This window comes from Canis lupus, chromosome 18 (genome assembly GCF_011100685.1).
Source record: "Canis lupus familiaris isolate Mischka breed German Shepherd chromosome 18, alternate assembly UU_Cfam_GSD_1.0, whole genome shotgun sequence".
NCBI classification, from domain to species: Eukaryota; Metazoa; Chordata; class Mammalia; order Carnivora; family Canidae; genus Canis; species Canis lupus.
The window spans coordinates 54241273-54266274 of record NC_049239.1 but is presented as its reverse complement, the minus strand read 5'-3'; the positions used below and the strand labels follow the sequence as shown (position 1 = coordinate 54266274).

Sequence of the window (25002 nt, the reverse complement as noted above, 5' to 3'; positions counted from 1 at the left end):
CACCACTTTTATTTCCTCCAATGGGTTATACTTTTGGCCTCTGTATATTTTATTGTGTATTCCATTCTTTTTATCTAGAACTCTGTCCCAGAACCTTACTCCCTCTCACTTTCTGCCTTAATTTTCATTCAATTCTGAGCTTAAATGTCACTTCCTCTGGGGGCAGTTTCCCCACTTCTGAGCTTCCATATCACCCAGGATGGCCTCCATCACAGCTTTTAGTACACTAATTTGTAACTGCTTGGCAATCTCTCTCAATAGACTGTTAACTCTTTGAGGTCATAGATAGTGTCCTCTTGTTCATTTTGAGTCCTCAGTGCAGGGTCTGACACAAACTGCCATATGAAATTGTGTTCAGTAGAATGCCTGGGTGGCTCAGTTCATTAAGTGTCTGCCTTTGGTTCAGGTTATGATCCCAGGGTCCTGGGATTGAGCCCCAAGTCAGGCTCCCTGCTCAGCAAGGAGTTTGCTTCTCCCTCTCCCTGCCACTCTCCTTGCTTGTGCTCTCTCTCTCTCTATCAAATAAATAAAATATTAAAAAAAAGAAATTGTGTTCAGTAAATGAATGTTGAATTAAAGGCTCAAAGTTTGATTGACATCTTTAAGGAATCCCACCTAATCTCTATCAAGTCTTTGCTCAGTTCATCCTTTCAGAGATCCCTAAATATCTGGGATCCCTAAATATCTGGATCCCTAAATATCCCAAAATGATCAGATCTACCAAAGAGGCCATAATCTCAGTTTCTTTCTGCCTTAGGCACTGCCTACTCCAGGAGAGGCCATGATAGGCAGAGATGCTGGGAGAGATGAACTGTTTTCACTCAAGGAAGGATCCGAGGTCTGAATTTGTCAGGTCTTCTGGTCCACTGAATACCCTGTGATTCAGGAGTCCCCATAAGCCTGCCCTTATAGGGCCCTTCTCACTCGACGTCAGAGTGTTGCTGCTGATGCCAGTCATAGCCATGCCCAAGAGGAAGCAGCAAGCATGGTAGGCTGGGAAGTTGGGTGTGAAGGCAGAAGATACCACTAACTACAGATGGGTCCAGATCAGTACCTTCTGGCAGCCCAGCCTGTGACTGGGAGAGGAAACAGGTATGGAGAGCACAGTGCTTCCTCCTCTGGCCTGTTTCCCTGGCTGTTTTGCCCTTGGTGCCCTGGGCAATCTAACAGATGCATGTGAGTTTGCCCAGATGTGACCATGAGATGGGTGCTGAGATGGAAAGTGAGGAATAATAAGGTGAGGGCTGGCATCTTAGGGCTCTGAGTATTGGGAAGCTTGTTGTGTTGCCGCTGTCCAGGGTTCTGACACCTCCCAGCTCACCTAGAGGGAGGGGCCCACACCCTCTCATCAGAATCATAGTGGTGTGTTTGTTTAAAAACTCAGATGATGAATCCCAGTCAAGTCCTGTGGGACAAGCTAGAAACCTAATTGTCAACAAGCTTTAAAGCTTGGAAAGTGATGCTCTGCGGTGTGGTTGGTACTTTGGCTGTTGGTCTATGGTTATTCCTGTCAGACCTCTCCCAAGAGATAGTGATCTTTATTTTTTTGAAAAGCTTTTGCAAAGTTTATGTTTTTGCAAAAATGGATATGACTATGGCTTATATTTTGTGAAGGATAAAGCTGATTTTGAGTACCTTTGATCTGCTATGACATTTCTAATATTTCAAATTTTATTCTTTAGACCAATACCTCCATTTTATAGATGGAAAAACCATGTCTAAGAGAGGTTGTATAACTTTTCCATGGACTCACAGGTAAGTTGTAGATCTGAGACTTGTTCCTAGATCTTATTGATTCTTAGGTCTGTGTTTATTTCTGTGACACTCACAGGCCACATACAAGGCAGAAGTGGTGGCAAGTGCCTAGTTCAGGGTGTCAGGAAATCTAGATTCTTGTCCTTCATTGCCACTTTCTGTTATGTGACTGTACTTTTGTCTTTTAAAAAAGTAAACATTAAATATTTACTTGTTACACTCATAAAAATAACAAATTATCACAAAAGTTGAAAATATAGTAATGAAAAGTGAAAGCCTCTTCTTTCCAATTCCTCTCCTCAGAATTCACAACTGACAACTTTCTTGGATTCCTTCTAGACAGTTTGGACATGTTATTTAATATCCTCAACCCTTAGTTTTCTCATTAGTAAAATGCAGATAATAGTACCACTTGTGTTGGCTTCACAAGGGTATTGTGAAGAGTAATTGAAATGAAGTGAGTCATGGAAGTGCTGATGGACTGTTGTGTGATTCCTATAGACTTTCCAAACATGGTCAGCCTTGGGTGGATCAGTCATGTGTCCCTCCCTTTCATGTCCAGCCTAGAGAACCCTTTGCTCCTGATCTAGCACAGACCTATCTGCCAAGGTCCACAAACATCAAGCTTGCAACTAGCACTCCTGCCATGAAAATGGATTGGCTGGGGCAGGGTCTTGTGTGTAACCGAGGTCCCACTGTGAGGAAGAAAGAGCTGTCAAGGAGAGCTGGACTAACTTCAGGCAAGCCCCACTACCCCTCTCCAGGTGAGGCTGAGGGTCCTGAATTGTGACCAGAACATAAAGAGTGCTTTCCTCTCCCTGCCACACAATCTTTCTCATCATCCTTCTTCTGGTAAGATTGATTCAAATTATTTCAAAACACATTAAAAATTACCTTTTGGGATGCCAGCTTAGACTACTCCCCTTTCCCTGGGCACTAACCCCTCAACATCCTTTAGGGCTCCTGAACCTGACCCTCTCTGGGCATAGCTGAAGAAACCTGACCCAGGAGCTGTACTGAGCTAATCAAAATATTTTTATTACAAATTTGGAAATGTGACCCAGAGAAACAAGATTTATGAGGATACCTATTTTAGGTAAAATAGGGTGGGAGGGCCACCCTATTACAAGTAATAGGGTATAAGTCACTTGTAAATAATTACATATTTGGCACAATGTAGAAGTGGAGTTGAAATATGAGAGAGTGGGAGAGGGAGCAGGAAGAGGAGATAATGAAGTACTCTAGTCAGAGGGAAGTCAGAGCTCTAGTCAGAGGGAAGTCAGAGCTCGGTCAGTGCCCGAGAAATAGGGATGGAGAGTTCCCTTCAGTTACCTGATCCCAGTCTCTCACCGGTCTGGGTTCAAGTTCTTGACCCAGGTTCTGTGAAATACTTTTGCATCCTTCCATAAGCAAATTTGAGAGGGTTATGGTTATTTGCAATCCTGAAATAAACAGCAATTGGATACTACAACTGATAGCTTAAATTTTGTTTCTCATTTTATTTTCATTATTTTTTAAAGATTTTATTTAGTTATTCCTGAGAGACACACACAGAGAGGCAGAGACACAGGCAGAGGGAGAAGCAGGCTCCTCAAAGGGAGCCTGACACGGGACTTGATCCTAGGACCCTGGGATCACAACCTGAGCCAAAGGCAGAGGCTCAACCACTGAGCCATGCAGGTGCCCCTTTTTTCTTATTTTAATGAGTATAAGAAAAAATTGTCATTTTGAAAGTACTTCCATTCTAGGTGGAGTAAAACAACTCTAGAGCCTACAGAAAAATCATATTGCTGACAGATGTACCATCAAAATTAAGTCAAAATAATAAATAGACGTGGCATTTCTGAGTGAGGCCTAATTTTTTGACACTTTTGAGTGGATTTTAAAACCGTCTTTTCTTTTGTTAATAGAAGAAAGGAAAAGGGACTGGAATGACCAGGACAATTAGGGAATGCCCCTTAGATGTGTTAATATATATCCAAATGAATTCATCTTTCAAGTGTAGTTACTTAATAATTTTGATTTGGTTGGAGAGAAATCCTTATCTGTAAATATAATTATTACTGTAGGACTTTTATTTAATATTAGCACAATTTATTTCTTAGATATATTCATTGACATGTTGTAGAGTTTGGGATGTCCCCATTTGAATACTTTCTCCAAAGAGCAATGGACTTTATTGCTGTTTTATTCAAATAACTGCTATTCTATAATTCATGTGTTGTGCAAAAGCAGCAGTTGCATGGAGCTTTCTTTTCTTTTTTTTTTTTTTTTCATGGAGCTTATACCACCCAAGGGTTACTATTGGCGTTTACCATTTGTGTTCTCTTTTTTGCAGCTGAAACCTCAGATATCAAATATTGCTGTGTGCTCCTGGGCTTCAAGTATATTTTATCATTAACAGGAAACAATGTCTTGGAATAAATAGTGTTAGATTTGAGGGCAACTAAGAGAATTGCTGCCTAAGATGGCTCTGCACTGCTAACTTGATAGAGGTTATGATAAATGACAGATGCTATAAGAGGCCTCTGGGAAAAGAAAAGGAGAAAAAGAGAAAACAAATGGTAGTGGAACCAGGAAGTAGAAAGTAAAGTGGTTGGCTGCAGAACGAAAGTGAACAAGGAGATTGAGGCTGGGTCATTCATAATAACTCATGCCCTCCCTGCCTGACAGTCATTGGACCAAGGGTAGGCATATGACTCAAGCCAGCCAATAAGTCTTTCCTAGAATTTTATAAAGTTGGAGCTGAGAAGCAGAAATTCTTTTTCTCCCTGGTAAGGAAGTCATTAGGATTGAACCCAGAATGGTCAGTGGCCATCTTGTGAAGGATCCTGTGCACAGTGGACACACCCAGCATGCAAAGAGTATCATAGATGAGAGCCAGCAAGGGTCCCGATGACATCCATAGTCTTGGTTACCATTGTCCCTAGAGCCAGCTCCATCTCTGCCTAACTTGTGGTTTGGTTGTGGGAGACTTTATACACTCTTTTACTGCTCAAATTAGCTTGAGTTAAACACAGCCATTTGCAAAAAAGGATTCTGATTAATATAGTTCAGGTGGAAGCTGCTAGTTATTACTCAGGACATTTTAATTGAGAAGAAAATAAGGAAAAGAGCTCAGGCAAGATTTTATTGTAACTCATACGCCCATACCCAGTATCTTTTTCTTGCTATATTTATTTATGTTTTGCTTTGCATTTAGAGTGTTTGAAGCATCCCTTTGGGTTGTCAGATCATTCCAAGGGGCAAGTTGGGCCTTATTTCTCTAGGTGACCTGTGCTGTTGTGCCTACCAGATACAGTCATGTGGCCTGGGAGGGGTGTCTTTCACTGCAATTAGGCTTTTTGCTTAAGCAGCCCCTGTTAACTTGTGAGCCATTTCATTTAGTTCACAACTCAGAAGGTCCAGGTTCGCACTGGATTATACACGTAAGCTGCCTATTATCCTAATGAACTCTGGTGCAGGCACAGGCTTTGACATTATTGGCTCAAGGAAGAGGTATCCTGGCTGTGCTTATGAAACAAGACTTTTGGGCAGACCAAGTGGCTCAGAGGTTTAGCGCCACTGTCAGCCCAGGGCCTGATCCTGGGGATCCAGGATCGAGTCCCATGTCGGGTTCCCTGCATGGAGCCTGCTTCTCCCTCTGCCTGTGTCTCTGCCTCTTCTCTCTCTCTCCCCGTATGTGTGTCTCTCATGAATAAATAAATAAAATCTTAAAAGAAAGAAACAAGACTTTTAGTGCCCCATGCTCGTATGTGGTGATGGATGATGATCCCATCGACAGTGCCTATTGGAAGAGGATTGGATTATTCTTGGCATCTCCATACATCTTAGGGAATGGGAGAATTATGTGCATCTGACTTTGTCAATCATTGAAACCAAAAATGATAGATTACTACTAAGTCTCCATTTTGAAGGAAATCCAAAATGCTTATTTACCCAGATTCTTTGTTCTACATGGCAAGCAATATAAGCTTTGGATCAAACTGCCTGCTCTTTTGAAGAGAATAGCAAGAGCTAAGTTGATAGATCCTGAAATATTATCAACGTTGGAAAGCAGAATGTAGAGATTTTTAAAAGATTTTATTTATTTATTTGATAGAGTGAGTGAGTAAAGGAGGAAGAGAAGAGGGAGAGGGCAAAGCAGACTCTCTGCTGAGCAGAGAGCCTGATCTGGGACTCGATCCATCCTGGGACTCCAGGATTATGACCTGAGCCAAAGGAAGATACTTAACTGACTGAGCCACCCAGGCACCCCCAGAATGTAGAGTTTTAAAAAAGGAAATGGGGAAGCAAAATTGGAAGGATCGATAGCATACAAATTAAGATGAGTAGATAAAGATGTCTTAGAACTTAGAGTGAGGTTGGAAAATAATGAGCTATGCATGGAGGGAATGACATATGATACCTGCTTCCCTTGGAGGAGGACTAATCATGCTTAGTCACCTTCTGCTTCTGGATCTTGAGTCTGTCTAGTGGGAATATGGTGCAGGCAGTGCAGGCAGATGCTGCATTAAGCAGGTTTGGAACTATACCCTACCATAGTCCTCTCCTAGGGCATCTTCTCTGCAAATCCTTGACTAATAAACAGTGGGTTACATAATCCACTATATTGTACCTTGGAATGATAATTAGATGAAGGGTGGACACTTGAGCCAGTTGTAGGGTGAGGGGAGGTTCATCAGTGTGGTTGCAAGCCAATCAGAGCCTTTTCTAAGAATTTGAATTAAGATACACAGAAACATTCTGGTTGGTAGTGGGCCCTAAATCTGAGAGATAATGGAGCAGATCTGGGACTGGTGGACATCTTATAAGATGAACATGCAAACAAAATGGGCTGAGAAGGAGAGAACAATGGAGTAAGTATATAGAGATATCTCTTGTGCTCCAATCCCTGGTTCCAGTTTCCATGAGGCTTGGACACACTGTTTCCCTTTCCTAGATTCCCTAAAATCTCTGTATCCTTGCAGTAATATCCTTTTTCCCATGAGCTGATTTGGGAGATTTTCTCTTCCTTGCAACCAAAAGACCATTGACTAGAACACATGTTAAGAGCATGATCAATGTGACAGCTACAAATTGCAGAATTCAGCTGGATGAACCACTTAGCAGGCCAGAGTGACTCTACAGTTGTATGTGTGTGTGTGTTTGAGGGGCATTAGATCACTAGAGATGAAAGGACCCCCATAACTCTGTTCTCTTTCCCATCTTAGTTCCTTGGCTGCTTTCCATCTCTTGGTCTCAGCTGCTGAAAGCTTTTTCTAGATGAAGTCAGAACAGTTGTTTTTGTCTCTAGGACTTTGAGCCCCCAAAGTCCCTGCTCAGGAATACTCCCTTTGCCCCCTATCACCTACACAGCTCCTTTCTTTCTTCCTCTGTATTACTTCCCCAGGGAAGTGTGAATTGTCCAATCCCCCAGGGAAACCAAAGCAGAATATTAGACTCCCAGTGTAGTGTCTCTCTCTGATGAGGGCAGAGGAGCAGAAGGCAGCTTCTTGGGAGGGCTTCCATAATCTTCTATACCAGAAAGTCTGCAACTCCGATCATGGTTCTCTCATCCACATTTTGAGCAAAGGTCTTCATGGTTCCAGCGCTTTCCCACCTTTAGACAAACTTGGGTTAAGGTCACATAGTCTGGGGATGCCTGGGTGGCTCAGCAGTTTGGCACCTGCCTTCGGCCCAGGGCGTGATCTTGGAGTCCCGGGATCAGGTCCCACATCGGGCTCCCTGCATGGAGCCTGTTCTCCCTCTGCCTGTGTCTCTGCCTCTCTCTCTGTGTCTCTCATGAATAAATAAAAGAAAAAACCAAAAAAACCCCTTTCAACTCACTCATAAGAAACCAAACAATTAAATTAAAAATGTGCAAAATTTTTGAATTAGATACTTTACCAAAGAAGAGATTTAAATGGAAATAAGCACATGAAAAGTTGCTTAATATCATTAGTCATTAGGGAAGTGCAAATTTTTAAAAAAGATTTTATTAATTTATTTATGAGACACACACACACACACGCACACACACATACACAGAGGCAGAGACATAGGCAGAAGGAGAAGCAGGCTCCATGCAGGGAGCCTAATGTAGGACTTGATCCCAGGACTCCAGGATCATGCCCTGAGCCAAAGGCAGACGCCCAAGCGCTGAGCCACCGAGGCATCCTGGGAAGTGCAAATTAAAACTATGATAATGTACTACTACACATTCACTACATTGTCTAAAATTTAAAGTAAGCATCATACCAAGTGTTGACAAAGATGTAGAGCAATTGGAACTCTCATATATACTGCTGGTGGGAATATGAAATATTACAACCACTGGAAAATTGACTGTTCTTAAAAAGTTAAGCAAATACTTTATATACTACCTAACCATTCCATCCCTTGGCATTTGTTCAAGAGAAACGGAAGCCTGTGTTCTCACAAAGAAGGGGCATGAGGAAACTTTTGGTGGTGATGGATATGTTCATTATATTGATTGTGTTGATAGTTTCATGGGTACATGCATCTGTTAAAAGTCATCAAATTGTACACTGTAAATATGAGCAGCTAATTGTCTATTACATTTAAATAAAGCTGTAAAAAATATATTAGTTAAGATGTCTTTAACTGCAGATCACAGAAAAATAAACTCAAAATGGCTTAAAGAGGAAGGAGGATTTGAGTTGAAATTCCCACACTTAACAATCAGAGTAGAGGTAGGTGGTTTCAGGACTGGTTAAATTGGTGGCTCAATGATGTCATCAAACCTCAGGATGGTTCCATCTTTTCACTATGTCACTCTCAGTTGTTACCTTAATCCTTGCTCTGGTTTCCCTGTTGGGTCACAAGATGGCTGCCACAGTTCCAGACATCCCATCCAGGCTCAACATTGTTTATCACCTAAATCTAAACCCTGACCAATTCAAGCACTAAGGGGCTGTTTGTTTCCTTCTGCGGGTGTGGCTCACATGAAACTTACTCCTGGGTGTAGGCTTCTCTAGGGGAAGAGTTTAGAAGAAGCAGGAACAGACCTCACTAGAGCTGGTCAGGGAAACTGAGCCTCAATTTCATCTAGCTTATGACTGCAGCTTGTTGCAATCGAATCAGCTACTGTTCTGTGACTACAATATGAGCCACATGGAGACAGTCACATCTCAGAGAACATCATTAGATGATTTCTTGAAAGAAGAGGAACAATGGGATCCATCGGTGGTTTTCTTTTATTTCTTATCGCACCATTTTTAATACATATGAAGGTAAGTTAGAGGTTTAACAGAGAATAGTCTAGGAGTTCCAAACTTAATGGCTACAAGGACTATAAGGTAACATAAATGTATGGGTCCGATCAAGTATAAGACAGTAGGGAATGGTGAGGCCTATGGCGATCTAGACAGTAAAACCCTATCCCCACCAAAAAATGAAACATGGGAAAACAAAACTCCTAGGGGCCAATCTGACACCCCTGGAGGAGTCTGAGAATGAGGAATGTACATTAGTTTCCAACTGCTGTTGCATCAAATTATCACAACCTTAGTAGTTTAAAGCAGCACAAATCAATTTTCCAATAGTTCTAGAGGTCAGAAGTCTAAGATCAATGTGTTGGTAGAGCTTTGTTCCTTCTGGAAGCTTCAGAGGAGAAACAATTTCCTTGCTTTTTTCAGCTTGCATTTCTTGGCTTGTTGTCCCTTCTTGTACCACTCCAAAATCTGGTTTCTGTTACCTACTCTGGTCTCCTATACTCACAGAAGGCCAACCCAGATTATCCAGGATCATCTTTCCCATCTCAAGACTCTTAGCTTAATCACATCTGCAAAATCCCCTTTACCACATAAGGTGACATATTCATGGATTCCATGTATTAGAATGTGGACATCTTTGGAGGTCTATTATTCAGCCTCCACCTGATACGAAAGCTTAATTGATAGGACATCTATTCCTTAAGGGCCATGAAAAAAAACTCTTGGGAAAAGAGAGACGAGCCTAGTGAAGGGGCTTGTTGTGGACTAAAGCCCAAGTTGTAGAGATGGGTCCTGAGGTAAAAGGCTGGAGCCCAGGAAGGAAGGTGGCTCCTGATGAGCACTCTACTGGGGTCAGGCAGTTGAGAAACCTCCTGAGTCTGCCATCCTGGCCAGGATTTGCTTAGAGCTGCAGGTAGAAACACTGAGGGTGGTCGCAAAGGCCCTACAAGTCCTGGCTGAGGTTAGGACTTTATGGTCAAAACTGGGTAGAACATCTAAGACCACTGGAGGTGAGGTATTACAGTGTCAAAACTCAGGTTCAGGGCTGATGTGAGAGGATGGAATGTGAGCCAATATTCTGTAGATGACTTCTTGGGGAGGTCACTTGCTGGTAACTTAAAAATGGGAAGGAGGTAGGAATCCCTTTGGTCAAGGGTATGGGGTGAGTGTAGGAAGTCCCTGGTCAGGGGCTGGGGAAATGGGTTCTGTGCCGATGGTGGGAGCTGAGTCAACACCAGCAGTTGTGTCAGTAGGGGTTGTGTGCAGCTGGGGCAGGCCAGGGGTTGAGGCAGATGAAGATACCAGGTGATCTAAGCACAGAGATGGGAAAGCCACAGGAGTCAGAGTATGTTACAGTTTCTGGTAGGGTTTTGAGGCAGGGATAGGGCAAGTCACTGGTCCCAAGACCTCCAGATCTACAGAAAGCAGGGCTAGATGCAAGTGGCCTGCCTCCCATTACTGGTCCTGTCTCCCTGCTCAAGGCTGGTGAAGACACTGTCTTAGGTGCTCCTTTTCAGGCATGAGGTCAATGCTGCCTGAGAAATGGCAGCAGGAAGAGGGCTAGTGGCCCTTGAGCGTCTACTGGATCCTACAATGGCCCAGAAATTCTTGGGGGGCATGGGGAGTATCAGCATATGGAAGAACACTGAGTCCCCAGACGTTCTGGGAGGTAGGGTGGGTTACCATAATTTCATCTTGTCCAGGAAATCCTGCTTTTTGAGCTACTGTGAGCTGTCCCAGGGCTTTGTGGCTTTTTCAGGGGAGCTCTGGGCTACCTAACTTCTCCAGGTTTCCCTGACTAGCTAGAGCCCCAGGGTCCCACCTGGAAGACAATGTGTACAGCTTCAGAGGTGTGGACTTTCCCCAAGGGCTGAGGGGCTGTGGGGCTGAGTTAGCTACAGGGAAACGAGTAATGGGCAATGTGCCAGGAGACAAGCATGACTGAGCAAACACATTTACAGCAGGGCATGGCTGGTACCCTGACTCCTGCCACCTGTGGATGCTAATAGAACTGTCTTTTCCATATCCTCTAGGCTTCCTGGAAATGAGCTCCCTTGCTGATGCAGTGATTGATTGCATATCCGTATCTCTTCCTGACCGTGACCCCCTAAACTGCCTTCCATCCCTCCTTTCGCATGGTTCCTACCACATTTCTTTTTCTCCTCCCCTTTAGCCTTCTCTCTTTTCAGGCCAGGAGAAGAAGTCAGGACCTGGGGGTGCAAGAGGCCAAAGTCTCAGTGCCTCACATCCCTGAGCAGTGTGTGTGTGTGTGTGTGTGTGTGTGTGTGTGTGAGGTACATGCATTCCAGAGCTGGATTGTCTGCATTCTAATCCTGACTCCACAATTTCCGAGCTGTGTGAATTCGGGCAAGTGACTTAACCACTCTATGCCTTGGTTTTCTCAGCTGTAGGATGAGGATAACAATAGTAGTTAGCTCTGGAAAGTTACTGGGAAGATAAAGGAGTCAATGTATGCAAAGTGCTTAGGACTGTGCCTGGCACCGAAGTAGCACTGGGTGCTGGTGCTCTCTGGTTGGGGTTCTTTTTTTTTTTTTAATTTTTTTATTTATTTATGATAGTCACAGAGAGAGAGAGAGGCAGAGACACAGGCAGAGGGAGAAGCAGGCCCCATGCACCGGGAGCCCGACATGGGATTCGATCCTGGGTCTCCAGGATCATGCCCTGGGCCAAAGGCAGGCGCCAAACCGCTGCGCCACCCAGGGATCCCTTTTTTTTTTTTTTTTAAGATTTTATTTATTTATTCATTCATGAGAGATACAGAGAGAGAGAGAGAGAGAGAGAGGCAGAGACGCAGGCAGAGGGAGAAGCAGGCTCCATGCAGGGAGCCCGGAGCGGGACTTGATTGATTCCAGGTCTCCAGGATCGCACCGTGGGCCGAAGGCAGCGCTAAACCTCTGAGCCCCCCGGGCTGCCCTCTAGGTTGGGTTCCACCTTCCCCTTTCCCTCCTCTCTCATCTTTTCTTTTTCACTGGAGTTTGATTTGCCAACATACAGCATAACCCCCAGTGCTCATCCCGTCCAGTGCCCCCCCTCCGGGCCCGCCACCCAGTCACCCCGACCCCCCACCCACCTCCCTTTCCATCACCCTTTGTTCCTTTCCCAGAGTTCGGAGTCTCATGTCCTGTCTCCCTCTCTGACATTTCCCACTCATTTTCCCTTTCCCCTTTATTCCCTCTCACTGTGTTTTATATTCCCCGAATGAAGGAGACCGTATAACGTTTGTCTCGCTCATCTTTAATAGCCCGGGGCCCGCGGGAGGCGGAACCGCAGAGAATCTCGGTGGAGGGAGGTTGGCGCGACGGCTCAGGGGAGCGAGGGGCGGAACCTCCGGCCGCGGAGCGCGGGGCGAGGCGAGGCGGCGGCGGCGGCCGCGGGTTTGGGCTCGGGCCCTGCCGGAGTCTGGAGGAGCAGGGGCCGCCGCCCTGAGGTCAAGCCTCAGCGGTCCTTTTAATCCCGCTGTGCTGCGGGAGATTCCCATTGGCCTTCACGGAGGGGGAGGAGCCAGAAACCAAGCCTCTGATTGGCTGCTTTCATTTCATCCTCGTCAGTTCCCAGTCTGGGAGGGGGAGGGGCATAAGATATTCAAAACCCGCAGAGATATTTGAATGGGGTAGAGAGGGAAGGAGGGGAGAGGACGGGGAGTAGGGGCACGGGAGGGGCCTCAGGTAAGAGAACCTTCTCCAGGATGGTTTATAAAGTCCTGGGGGTTGAGAGCAGAGACTGCGTGGACTTTTGGGCCACTGGATGATTTGGAGAGGTTACTGCATTTGAGGCAAGAGAGACAAAGGAGATGCTGCACACAAACCTTTTAATGACGTGGCCTTGGTGGAGTCTGCTCAGGGCGGGAGAGCCCTGAGATGGGCTTTCCTGAACCACAGCCTGGACCCTTGGGCTTTCCCTTTCCCTTCCCGGAGTGGGTGGCTCAGGACCTGTAGGACCCTCACTCCATTTCTGGCTCTGTAAGGCTCCTTCTCAGTGCTTAGAGTCCATTTCCTTGTGCTGAGGCCTGGAGCGGGACCATCTGCTTCTGCTGCTCTTGCTCCTGCCGCCTTGGCTTTCCTCTTCTCCTGGGGTTAAGAGAGTGGTGTCCTGGGTCTGCAGCCTCTAGGAGCTGGGGGCTTCCAGGGAGGTCCCCACTTCGCTGTGCCCAGCCACCATCTCTCTGTCCCATCTACTGCTCCCTGGAGCCAGGAGCCCCAGGAAGGACTCCAGGAGACTTCCAGCCAGCTGGGGGAAGTGGACAAAGAGCCCTGGCCTGGGTCTGTGACCCCGGGTAAATCCCTGCTCCTACCTGTTTTCCATGTCCTGCACTGTGTCTGGCAGTGGCTGGCCCAGGGTCTCTGGCAGGAGGGCAGTGACAGCGCTGGCAGCCACGGGGACCGCGCCGTAGATGAAGAGAGGCACGGAGGGGTAGAGCTCAGCAGTCATGCCCACCAGCGGGCTCACGATGCTGCCCACTCGGGCCATGGTGCTGCCCATTCCCATGCCCGTCTGCCTGTGGGGCCCAATGTGCGGTGGTATCAGTCACTGGTCTAGTATGAATGCTGAGGTGCTGGCTGAGTTTGAGGTCAGGGCAGCTCAGGTCAAGGCCTCCTGGCCCCTCCTCTATTCCCTGTTTGATTAGCAAACCAATTTGGCATTTGTTTTGCAGATTAAACAAAACAAAACAAAACAAAACAAAACAAAGCCACCACAGGTGGGAAGGGCTCTGGCCAGAGAATCAGGAGACTGGATTTCCTCTGCCTTTATAACTTGCTACATATGACCTGAGAAAGAGAAAGAGTCCCTTTTCCTCTCCAGGCCTCAATTCCTGAGCTGTCACATTAGACAGTTAAGTTAGGCAAGTCGTACTCAGATCGCCCTGGGGGGGATTTTGAGTTATAGATGCCCCAGCCCACACAATCTATTGGATTAGAATCTCCAGGGGAGAGGACCTGGAAGCAGCAAGTTAAGAATATGTTAAGAACATTCTCTATGAGAGCAGAGGTTAAAAACCTTGACTCAAGAGACATACTGCTTGGATTCAAGCTTCCTTCCTTACAGGCTGTGTGTCATTGGGCAAGTCACTTAACCTTGCTATGGCTGTTTTCTCATTTGTAAAATGGGGAGAGTCCTACTAGCTACTTTATTTATTATTTTTTTTAAATCTTTATTTATTTATGATAGTCACACAGAGAGAGAGAGAGAGGCAGAGACACAGGCAGAGGGAGAAGCAGGCTCCATGCACCGGGAGCCCAACGTGGGATTCCATCCTGGGTCTCCAGGATCGCGCCCTGGGCCAAAGGCAGGTGCCAAACTGCTGCGCCACCCAGGGATCCCTACTACTAGCTACTTTATAGGCTTGTCATGATGATCCAATGAGTTGATATCTGTTGAAAGTTTAAGATGGTGCCTGGTACATAGTAAGTGCTTATACTGTAGCTCTTTCCTCTGAAATCCTGTGAGGGTGCAGGACAGCAACCATGACCCTGCTCATTCCGAATAGCCTAGGGAAGCCTGGCCTATCTTTGACATCTCATGTAAATTTTGGTCCCATTCTTAAAATAGACCGTATTTCTTGTTTCTTAATGCAAAATGCCCCCCCTCCCCATTTTGGCACTCAAAAAGCAGTGCTATGTTTATCCTTATAGCTACCAAGTATCAGCATTATTAAATGTGGCTCTCGTGATAAGAAATTACTTTCCTGTTTGGTCTTTATTTTCAGGTGTACCGCTTGGTTTATAGATGAAATTTAGATTTGGTGGCAGCTCCTAACTTATGCTTTGGAGATCAAAGTTGTGGGGGGAAACTTTGATTAATTGCCTCTAAGATGTGAGTCTTCTTGGCTCTCTACCTTGTCTCAGTTGGTGGGTCCTTTTGAGATCTTTTCCTTGGATCCAGTAAGGGCTTAGTGGGCAGGCACACCTGTGTTAGCCATGAAGTGTGTACTGAGTGGCTGATACACGCTTTGTACTGATGGGTACTGGGAGGGGGCCCAGGGCTGCGGCACACTGGATAGTGCTCTGGGGTCTGACCTATGCGTGGGGGAATGTCTTGTCCCAAGACCCCTCCCACTAGGCTCCCACTCACCGGATCACTGTGGGGTACAGCTCCCCAGTATATAAGAAGATGCAGTTGAAAGAAGCTGCCAGGCAGCCTTTCCCCAGCACAGCAAGGGAGGTGCGGACAATGGATTGATCTAGAGAGAAAAGAAGGGGTCCATGGGAGCTCAGGAGTGGGGGCTGAGCATCTGGGGATAGGGCTAAGGATGAAGGACCAGGGGTACTTGTGGGTACTCACCTTGGGGTACAACCCCATTCACCAGGATGCAGATGCCTGCCAGCAGCAGTGAGGCCATCTGGGCAGGCCGGCGGCCCAGAGAGTTGATGACAAGGAAGCCTACAAGCTTAGCAGGCAGGTCCACAGCACCAAAAATCACCTGGATTAGGTAGAGGCTGACCCCAAAGCCCTGTAGGTCCATGACCAGCCCGTAGTAAGCAAAACTAGTGGCAAACCTAGTGGGGGAGGGAAGAGGGAGATGGAGTTTGTTAGGAAGGTTTACAGTAGGGGGGGTGCTCACTCAATGTAGGGGTGAGCTACACCAGTTACCCTGCTTAAGAAGCTGGAATCTGCCTTGGCTAATATTTCTTTGGACATTTAATATGCATTTAGTCTAAGTGTGGGGTAGTCCTCCGACACTCAAATTTCTCAGCCTTTTACTAACGAGTGTCCCTGGTCTATCAGGGGATTTTTCACTTAGTTGTCATGTATGATTTATATAGTTTTGGTGTTTATCTTGTATATTGATACGGGGCTGAGGGCAGGTGGATTTTCAAGCCACATCTTTAGGTTCAAGGTGTTGGGAAAGGCCAGAGAGCTTTTCAGACCTGTGCAGGGTTCTGGGGTGGGTGTTGTGTTTCTTAACGCATCAGGAGTCCACATAATGAAGCTTGGGTTATTGGATAGGACCCGCAACCTGGAGTAAATCCCAAATCAGAACCAAAAACTCTATTGGTGGAACAGTTGACCGTGCTTCTCCTGTCAGGAGGTTACTTTGGTGATGGGATCAGGAGGGCGGTAGTACATCAGAAGGGTAATGGGAAATGTTGCAACAGGAAAGGGATGTTTTTGGCTGATACCAGCCTTGGCCAAAGTGTACTTTTGGAGATGAGTTTTAAGCATCTTATTGTCTATGCTTGTGTTTCTGGCAGGCACTGTAAGGCCAATAAAGTCTCCAAATATTTTGCAAGCTAGACTGGTCTCTCAGCCTTCAAGATGTAATTCTACTGACTCTGGGGCTGACCTGTCCTGATGCGGTGTTTCCATATGGGAACAGGGTTAGTAAAAGGAGACGAAGATGGAGATTGGTGCTCAGTGTGGAGACTGGAAGTGAACTGAGGAGAGGTCATCTGGTTCTTCAAGACTGTCTCTGGTGGAGGGTTACTGCCCCTCAGGGCAGGACCGCTGATTTTCCTCCCTTTTATCTGGATTCTTCCACCCATTGCATTCACTCTCTCCCCAACCAGCCATTTGTGTCTGGTCTATCTCTCTGTCACTGGGTCTGTCTGGGCCTACCACAGCATGGAGAGGCAGAGGAAGAGGTGGCGAAGGGCGGGGCAGCGCAGCAACTCCAAGGCGGAAGCCTGGCCTTTGCCCATGGTCAGCTCCTTCTGCAGACTGGCCCGGAGCACCTGCCAGGATGGGCAGGGCTCAGGGCCTGGACTCCTCCAGAAGCTCCTCCCAGACTAATCCCTTACTCAGGGAAGGCCTCTGAGACCTGGGTTCAGGGTTTGAGGGTAGAATCCTTGTGGAGTGTCATGGGAGGTCTTGGGGGTCTCACCTCCATACTCAGCTTGGTGCCCTCTTCCTGCTTCCCATTGATCCAGGCCACTCTCTGCAGGGCCCTCAGGGTGAGGTCTAGCCTTCCGGAGGAGGAGTACCAGCGGGCCGACTCGATAAAGAACCTGGGAGTGGGGGTGGGGGTAGGTGTTGACATGGCTTCAGTTCCAGTCGCCTGGGCTGGGGGCAGGTGATGGGCTCCCAGGGGCCTGCAGTGAGATTTCATTTAAGGCTGGGAATCTGGGGTTTGGCCAAATCCCTCTCTCTAGGACCACAAATGGGTGATGACCCATTGCCCAACCCGAAAGCTCAGCTTTTGGATGTTGGGTAAAGGCAGCAGTGCAGGCAGGCTAGAGAACTGGGGGAAGCTGAAGAACCCAATCCCTGGGGTAGGGGGGCCCAAATCATTCCTCCCACAGCCTCAGTTTTCCCATCTGTCACACGGAGGCACTGGCTTGGGTTTGACCTCCTGGCCTTGATCTTCTCTGATTTGGTGTGGTGGAGTGTGTGGTGTGGCTGGGGGATGCCTGTCCCTTGCAGCTTCTGGGCAGCCCTTGGGCACCCCTGCCCACCCTGGGCCCCCACACACCAGGAGTAGATGAAGAAGGCGAAAAAAGGCACGGAGACCAGGAGCTGCAGGTGGCGCCAGTGGGGCACGGCCAAGGCCACACCGGCCAGGAGAAACTGGCCCAGGCTGTACACATAGCCAGTCAGGGTGCCCACACAAGCCCGTGTGTGGATGGGCATCCACTCCACATCTGGAAAGAGGGTGAGAACAGAGCGATGCCACTGACTGGGCTGCCTGGTGGATGGAGACCCCTGGGCCAGGCAAAGACTCCTCTCTCCACCCAAACTTTGATCTGTCCTGAGGCTCAGTGGAAGATACATCAAATGAGGATGTGTGCCATGATGGGGGAAGTGAGGGACTTTCGGTGAGAGTAGGAATGGGGAGATGGGTTTGGAATCCCTAGGGAGGGATGCCTGGGTGGCTCAGAGGTTTAACGTCTGCCTTCCACCTGGGGCGTGATCCTGGAGTCCCAGGATCGAATCCCACATCGGGCTCCCTGCATGGAGCCTGCTTCTCCCTCTGCCTATGTCTATGCCTCTCTCTCTCTCTGTGTGTGTGTCTCTCATGAATAAATAAATAAAATCTTAAAAAAAAAAACCCTTCTATAAAAAAAATAAAAAAAGGAATCCCTAGGGATTGTTGCCTCCACTCCCCCCACTATTTCTTGCTGCCCTCCAAACCACTGTCCTGGCGAGGGCCTCTTTTCCCTTCAGAGCATCTCTGACCACTCAGTGCTGGCTTTCCTTCCTCAGCCTGGGCAGATTTAATGGCCAGAGCAGCTCGGAGGAGACAGTGGCTTTCCTCCATACAGGAGAGTCAAAGTGGGAGGCACATCTCTCGGTTGTGGTCTAAAGAGGCCCAGCTTTGTTCCTTGTGGGCTCCTGATTTGGCTGCTGGAGCAATGACTTGGACACTAGACTGGGTTTTGGGGCTCAATTCTCTAGGTGTCCTGCCTAGCCCTGGCCATCCCAGTTAACTCCTGTAGTCCAGAGAACCCTCAATCCATAGATTCCCTTCTGGGCTTGAGGGACGACCTTGGGTAAATCCTTTCCCTTCTTCCAAGTCATAGGTTCCTTATCTGAGAACCAGGGGGAAGGAGGTGATTTATCAGAGGATGCACACTGATGGCTCATGGACAGACCATGCTCAGGCCATAAATGTATTTGGTCTACATGATGCTGGCTTACCCTATGTTAAAAATATTAGCATTAATTTCCAACATTAAAAAATTGGGATATTTTACATTAATAGAGAGGAAGGGATAAGATCTGACAGCCCTGAACCTTCTGGCTCGGGCAGCTGAGTGACTGCGGCCCCTCTGGATGGGGGTGCGACTCTCCTTTGGCTACAGTCCTCACTATTCCCTAATGCCCCTGGTACCCAGTTGGCTTCAGTCATTTACGGGAATTGCCTGGCCCTAAAAATGAAGTTTGAGATGGGGTCTCAATGAGGGATCAGGATGATATGAGTCCGAGAAAAAGGCTGTTTATGTTGGCTGCCTCAAAAGAGGGCAGGAAGGACTCAGGAGGGGTTGGCTGGGAGAGGAAGTGGAATGTGGCCGCTGGGGTCGGGTGGTCAGTGAGGAGTGGGTAGGGACCCGCCCTGCCCTCCTGGCATCCCTCACTCAGCGTCATGCAGTTGAGGGCGATGCCAGCCAGCGACATGCCAGAGAGGAGCCGGAAGGCACAGTAGACGGGGAAGCTGGGAGCGAAGGCTGCGCAGGTTCCCGACACGGCTGTCTGCAGGTAGTTCAGGATCAGCAACTTGCGGCGGCCCAGCCTGTGGCAGGGAGGGAAGGACAGCAGCAGGGGTCCTGAGGGCTGACTGTGCAGGGAAGGGTATAGAGAGGAGGGCTTGCCCTGGGTAAGTCTCTGGGGCAGGGGCAGGGGTTGTCCTTTCAGGACCTGTGAGGTGTCATGAGGCTGGCCCCATAGGTCCTCAGACCAGCCCCAGGTGGGAAGGCGGACCTGAACCCAGCTGAGGCCCAGACTCAGCCCGCCCCCGTGGCTCTGCCCAGGACTGACCTGTCTGCCAGGTACCCAAACACCATGGCTCCGAGAAGCACCCCTACCATGTACAAGGACTGGGCCAGCTGGCGTAAGGCCCTGTTAGAACACACGAGGTCCCACTGTGGGGAGAGGGGACAAGGGTCAGACAGAGGTAAGCCGGGGCTGCAGGGCTCCCGTCCCCTCCTTTGGGCTGTCCCTCTGAGGCCTATGTCACCCTCTTCCCCTGACATTGCCCTTTGCTGTGTTCTTCCCCAGTTCCAGTAGCTGAGAGACTTTTCTTGTAGAGGTCCCCCTTTTCTGTAGAGGTCCCCATCTTGAACCCCTTTATTCATCTCCCCATCTTGGCCTCTGGTGAATCTGAGACGGTCTCTGTGTGTTCGTGTGTGTGTGCGTATGCGTGCATGCCTGTGCCTCTGTCTGCCTGCCTCAGAGGGGAAGGCAAGTCCGCGTGGCATATGGAGCAGAGGGCCCAGGTATCCTCACCTCAGTCACGATGGTGGAAGGGAAGGTGCTGTTGTCGTAGATCCAGCCATTGGTGCAGGGCTCCGTGGCCCCCGTGCTGTTGGCGTCTGTGCCGTTGGGAAAAGGTGGTCCCTGTTGGGGGATGGTGTAGTGGAGGCAGGACTCGGGCTGCCCCTGCCTGTCCCGGGGTAGCCAGGCCTCCAGCTCCCCATCCGTGCTGAGGTTGGCATTGGCGGGCGGGCGGCAGTGGTGGGTGGGGATGGCGGCCGTGAAGTTCTGCAGGGTGTTGTGGGAAGCCATCAGGAGCAGGGGGAGGACCACCAGAGTGACCTGGATTTGCTGGAAGCGGCCGACCCCCCCCACCTGCTGCAGGAGGTCGTTGAAGGCCATGGGGCCCGGCGGCCAAGCAGCTGGGGGCTGAGGACTTCCGGTCCTTGCACCTCTGTCTGTGCCTCCGTGCGCTGCTGTCCTCGGCAAGAGGAGAGGAGCCGCCGTCGCTTCTGCTGCGGAGCTGTTCCTAGAGCTGAATCTGAGCTGGCTCTGTGGGGGGACAGGAGCCTGGCTGGCGGCCCCTCCTTCCCTCTCTCTCCGTCTTCTGTCCCTCCCTTTCCCTTGAGCCTCCCCTCACTTGGGGGTGGGGTGCTCAGCTTTCAGGGTCTAGGTAGCCCTGACCCCTACATGGGCAGGATTTAATCCTTGACCTGGAGGGAATGAGTTAAAGTGTGACTTGGTATCAGAAGGATTAACCCTCTGAGTATCCTTGTGTCAGTGGAAATTCTCCAAGTGGGTATAAAGGGCAGGAGAATGGGCTGGAGTGGGGGTGGTGAGAGGGGATGTCCTGGGAGGGCATCTGGGGGTGGGAGGGGGCAGGTGGGGCCTTATTGACTTCCTTGTAGTGAGAAGCCTGTGCTCTGGGAAGTGTGGTGGCCTCTTGAGGGACTTCTGTCCTTTTGAGTGGACAGAATCCAAGCAGTCTGTCTCTGGGAATGGTTGTGAGAGAAAATACAGAACTCCCAGTATCAGAGCAACAAATAAATAATAAGTAATAAATAACATTTTATTATAGTAGAAGTATATCCCTAATATTACATGGGACATACTTATACTAAAAAAGTATTCAGTGATCTGAAATTCAGATTTAACTGGGCATCTTGTATTCTTATTTGCTAAAATTAGCAACCTCGGTCTCTGGTCTCCCTGGGGACAGTTCATATCTTATGGGACCACAGCTTTGTTCAGTTGGAAGAAATGAAATGAAAGAGGTCAGAGGCTACTTGTGAAGGAGTGCGATCTAAGAACCCGTATCACACATGATGCAGATTGAGTCTCCTGGTGTGTCAGCTTTTACCTTCTGGCTTATTCTGATTCAAAAATGTCCCTTTGTCTTGTTGACTCTGTCCATATTTTTGTTTTTATTTTTTTTTTCAGTGAGCATGAGCTTATTTTATTTGTAGCCACAACTCTAAGACAATCGCTTGATTTCCTCCAACGGTTTGGCTCCTGAGCTCTGATCACTCAAGATCAGGGCAGTGCTGTGTTTTGATCGGATGGGCTTCTGTAAGATCTGATTGATTGGATCATGGGTTGGGAATGCCAATAGAGCACATCACAACCTCTTGCTTTAATTTAATTTTAAACTGTTTTTTTTTTTTTTTTTTTTTTAGTAGGCTCCTCACCCAGTGCAGAGCCCAACGTGGGGCTTGAACTCATGACACTAAGATCAAGACCTGAGCTGATGGGACACCTGGGTGGCTCAGCGGTAAAGCATCTGCCTTCGGCTCAGGGAGTGATCCTGGGGTCCAGGATCGAGTCCCACATCAGGCCCCCTACATGGAGCCTGCTTCTCCCTCTGCCTATGTCTCTGCCTCTCTCTCTCTCTCATGAGTCTTAAATCTTAAAAACAAAAAAAGACCTGGGCTGAGATCAAGATGCTTAAAGGACTGAGGCACATGGGCACTCCAACAACTTCTTGCTTTTAGTTTTCATAGTGCGTAGTATATAAAACACAGACTCTGGAGTCAGTTTACTTGGATCTAAATCCTCATTCCACATTTGCTGTTTGCATAGACAGGGCAAGTTGCTAAAGTCCTATATTTCTCAGTATTCTTGTTTGCAAGATGGGTATAGTAGTCGTGTCTGCCTCATTGGATTATTGAGGGTTAAATGAGTGAATACTTTAAGTAAAGATCTTAAAGTACCTACTGCCCTGGATCTTGGTGAGTATGAACTGTTCTTATTATTTGTTTCTGGTAAAAAGGTGAGACTATTATATTGATTTTAGAGAGAAAATAGGCCTAAACACATCTTACTCTAGAACAGTGATTTTCTACTGGAGGTGATTCCCTCCAACTCCTTCCACCTCTACCCCTCCCCCTTCCAGGAGACATTTGGCAATGTCTGGAGACATTTTTGGTTGGATTTAGATCCAAGTAAACTGAGTCCAGAATCCACGTTTTATATACTATGCACTATGCAAATTAAAAGCAAGAAGATGTTGGGGTACCTGTGTGGCTCAGTCCATTAAGTATCTTGATCTCAGATCAGGTCTTGATCTCAGAGTCAGGAAGTTAAGCCCCACATTGGGCTCTACACAGGGTGAGGAGCCTACTTAAAAAAAATTAAATAAAAGCAAGGAGTTATGATGTGCTCTATTGGTATTCCCAACTCATGATCCAACCAATCAGATCTCATCAGATGATTGGGGATGGTAGCACTACGGGCATGCAGTGGGTAGAATCCAGGGATTCTGCTAAACATCCTATAATGCATAGGGCAGCTCCCCATAATCAAAAATTTTCTGGACCCCAAATGTCAATAGTGCTAAGTTTGGAAAACCCTACCCTAAAAGATGTCTCAGACTTATTTTGAAGCTATCCATCCCATACCCGCTTGGCTAAGGATATTCCAATCATACAAATGACTCCTACCAAAATATTTCTGAGAATGCCCATGCTCTTATTTGAGTAGGGAAAATGTTTGAAAGGTGAAGAGGAGAACTCCTCCATGTTCTACTGGAGTACAGCAGAGTAGTCTGGGCCCTGGAGCATGGCAGCCATTTCTAGGCATACGTAGCCAGTTTTGCCACTAAAGGAGCCAAATCGGGACCTGGATCTTCCTGTGTCCAGGCCAACACTATTCTCCACCACGTTCTAACTCGACTGTTGGTTTGAGGTTCTATGCCAGGCTCTTCTTCTGGTGTGTTTCTGTTGGGGTCTCTGGCTGTGCCTCCCTGTTATCTGCCTTCTATTGACTGTCTGCCCACCCCACTTCACCACATACTTTGGCAGATGTCTGAACAGCATGGATGGTTGGGGTTCTGGAGTTTTATGGGAGGTAGCCAGGTCCGGTATGAATTAGCTGATGCGAGAGGCCAAGAAGGGAGAAGGCTTGTCTCCTCTCTTCTACGCATAAATCTTGAAGTCTTATTGTTGAGGGGAAGCAGTTTGATTTCTGATTCTTCTATAAGGACTCAAGATGCCCTGCTATCATTGTGCAGTTTACACAAACTACACTTTTGCGTATTAAGTTGGGAGGACATTTACTGTCTGTTGAGGAGCTGGGGTATGTGAAGTCTTAGGCTATTCTGTCTAACTTCAAAGCCAGGTTGTTTCCTGTTGCTTTAAAGGTGTGGAACCCCCAGCTAAGGAGGTCTTAGGGCTCATCCAGTCTCATTATGTGCAGAAGAGAATAGGGAGGCCCAGAGAGGGATATAATTCAGCCCAGCCTCCCTCCCTCCACCCAGTGTTGGTTCTGGGCTGGGACCCAGTGGGTGTCCAGATGCCTGACAACATTCTCCAGGCCAAGGTATATAAGAGCCTTGTGGCCTGGGGATGTGAGGACAGCTGGACAAACAGCTTGGGGGCTCTAGGGCCAATCTCCTGCCAGGACTTGGTGCCCTCATGGGGGAGTGGGACGAGTATTGAGGGCAGTGGGGGAGATGGTGGCCCCTATAAACACCCTCCCTTTCTGAACCCGACCCTGCCTTTGCGAAGAGCCCCCTCCCTAGTGCCTGACCAGCTCTAAGCCAGTCTGAGCCTAGAAAAGGCTCAACTGGAGACTCCAGGGACTCAATTGTCGTTGGCTTCTGGGATCATGTAGCTAGCAAGGAGACTTCCCACCAGCCTCCCAGCTTATGGAGAATTTCTGGGTGGAATTGCTCCCATAGCGAATGATTTGCAGAATAAGAACTATCCTTTAGGGACATTCTGAGTCATTAAATACTCAGAGTTGGACTCCCTGGACTGACTGGAATGTGGACTTCAGTTCTGGCCATGCTCACCAAGAAGGGGTCAAATCCGGGACTTCTGATTGGCCAAGAGCCACAGAACCACATACCATCAGAGCTGAATGCTATTACTCAGATGAAAACTTCTCATTGTACAGATAAGGAGGCCAAGGCACAGAGTAGGCAAGGGGTTTGTCCTTGATCATACAGCAAGCAAATCTAGAACTGGGCCCCCTTGATTCCACTGCCTTTTTTTTTTTTTTCTTTACCATGCCAGCAGCCATCACACATCTCAGATTTTCTGAGACATCCAGATTTTGTATAATTTTATTCTGGGGACATCTGGGTGGCTCAGTTGGTTAGATATCTGCCTTCAGCTCTGGTTATGATCCCAAGGTCCTGGGACTGAGCCCCGCATGGGACTCCCCACTCAGCGGCGAGTCTGCATGTCCCTCTGCCCTTCCTCCTGCTCATGTTCACACATATTCTCTCTCTCAAACACTAAAATAAAAATTAAAAAACCTTAATTTTATTCAGTTAAATAAATGGGATTTAAAGTGCATGACTACATGTGATTTTGATTTTGATTGTTTCATGAGACTTCAAGTAAATAACTTACAGGTCAGAGAAAATATTCTTGTTCAGATCACAAGTCCTAAGTGTGAGTTTGAAATGATTGGCTTGGAGAGATGTCTGGCAAACTCCAAGTGCCTGCCAGGCACATAGCAACATGCTGAGCAAGGAGCCAAATTGTGAGTTGTTTTTTTAAAAAAAGATTTTAAAAGAGAGAAAGAGAGAGCAAGCATGAGTGGTGAGCAGAGTGAGAGGGAGGAGCAGGCTCCCCCCTGAGCAGAGACCCCGATGTGGGGCTTGGTCCCAGGGCCCCTGGATCACCTACTGAGCCACCCATGTGCCCCTAAATTGTGA

General features: G+C 47.8%; 1 protein-coding gene and 1 long non-coding RNA gene across 8 annotated transcripts in view; one reads left to right on the top strand and one right to left on the bottom strand.

Moving 5' to 3' along the window:
• The window catches only part of LOC102157191, an 81179-nt gene that overhangs the window by 27417 nt on the left and 28760 nt on the right, over positions 1–25002 (top strand). The window lies entirely within an intron of this gene.
• SLC22A6 (solute carrier family 22 member 6) lies at positions 12785–20536 on the bottom strand. 2 transcript variants are annotated; one of them, XM_038564214.1, is made up of 10 exons: positions 19872–20536; positions 19404–19507; positions 19004–19158; positions 17401–17569; positions 16813–16936; positions 16548–16663; positions 15273–15487; positions 15063–15171; positions 13285–13488; positions 12785–13060 (listed from the first exon to the last, which is right to left on the bottom strand). In XM_038564214.1, the coding sequence occupies exons 1-10, from the start codon at positions 20238–20240 to the stop codon at positions 12973–12975; spliced, it is 1653 nt and encodes a 550-aa protein (XP_038420142.1). In that variant the 5' UTR covers positions 20241–20536; the 3' UTR covers positions 12785–12972. The 2 variants fall into 2 exon arrangements, with proteins under 2 accessions (XP_038420142.1, XP_038420144.1); XM_038564216.1 differs by lacking the exons at positions 12785–13060; positions 13285–13488 and adding an exon at positions 13582–13605 and having other exon boundaries at positions 19872–20240.

Bases quoted from the DNA above. Each gene is read 5' to 3' on its own strand.
- SLC22A6 (XM_038564214.1), bottom strand. From the start codon at position 20,240: ATGGCCTTCAACGACCTCCTGCAGCAGGTGGGGGGGGTCGGCCGCTTC. The intron at 19,159-19,403 runs GTCAGTCCTGGG...TCCCTGCCACAG, and splicing joins TTTGGGTACCTGGCAGACAG to GCTGGGCCGCCGCAAGTTGC. The intron at 15,172-15,272 runs GTGAGTACCCAC...TTTTCTCTCTAG, and splicing joins GAATGGGGTTGTACCCCAAG to ATCAATCCATTGTCCGCACC.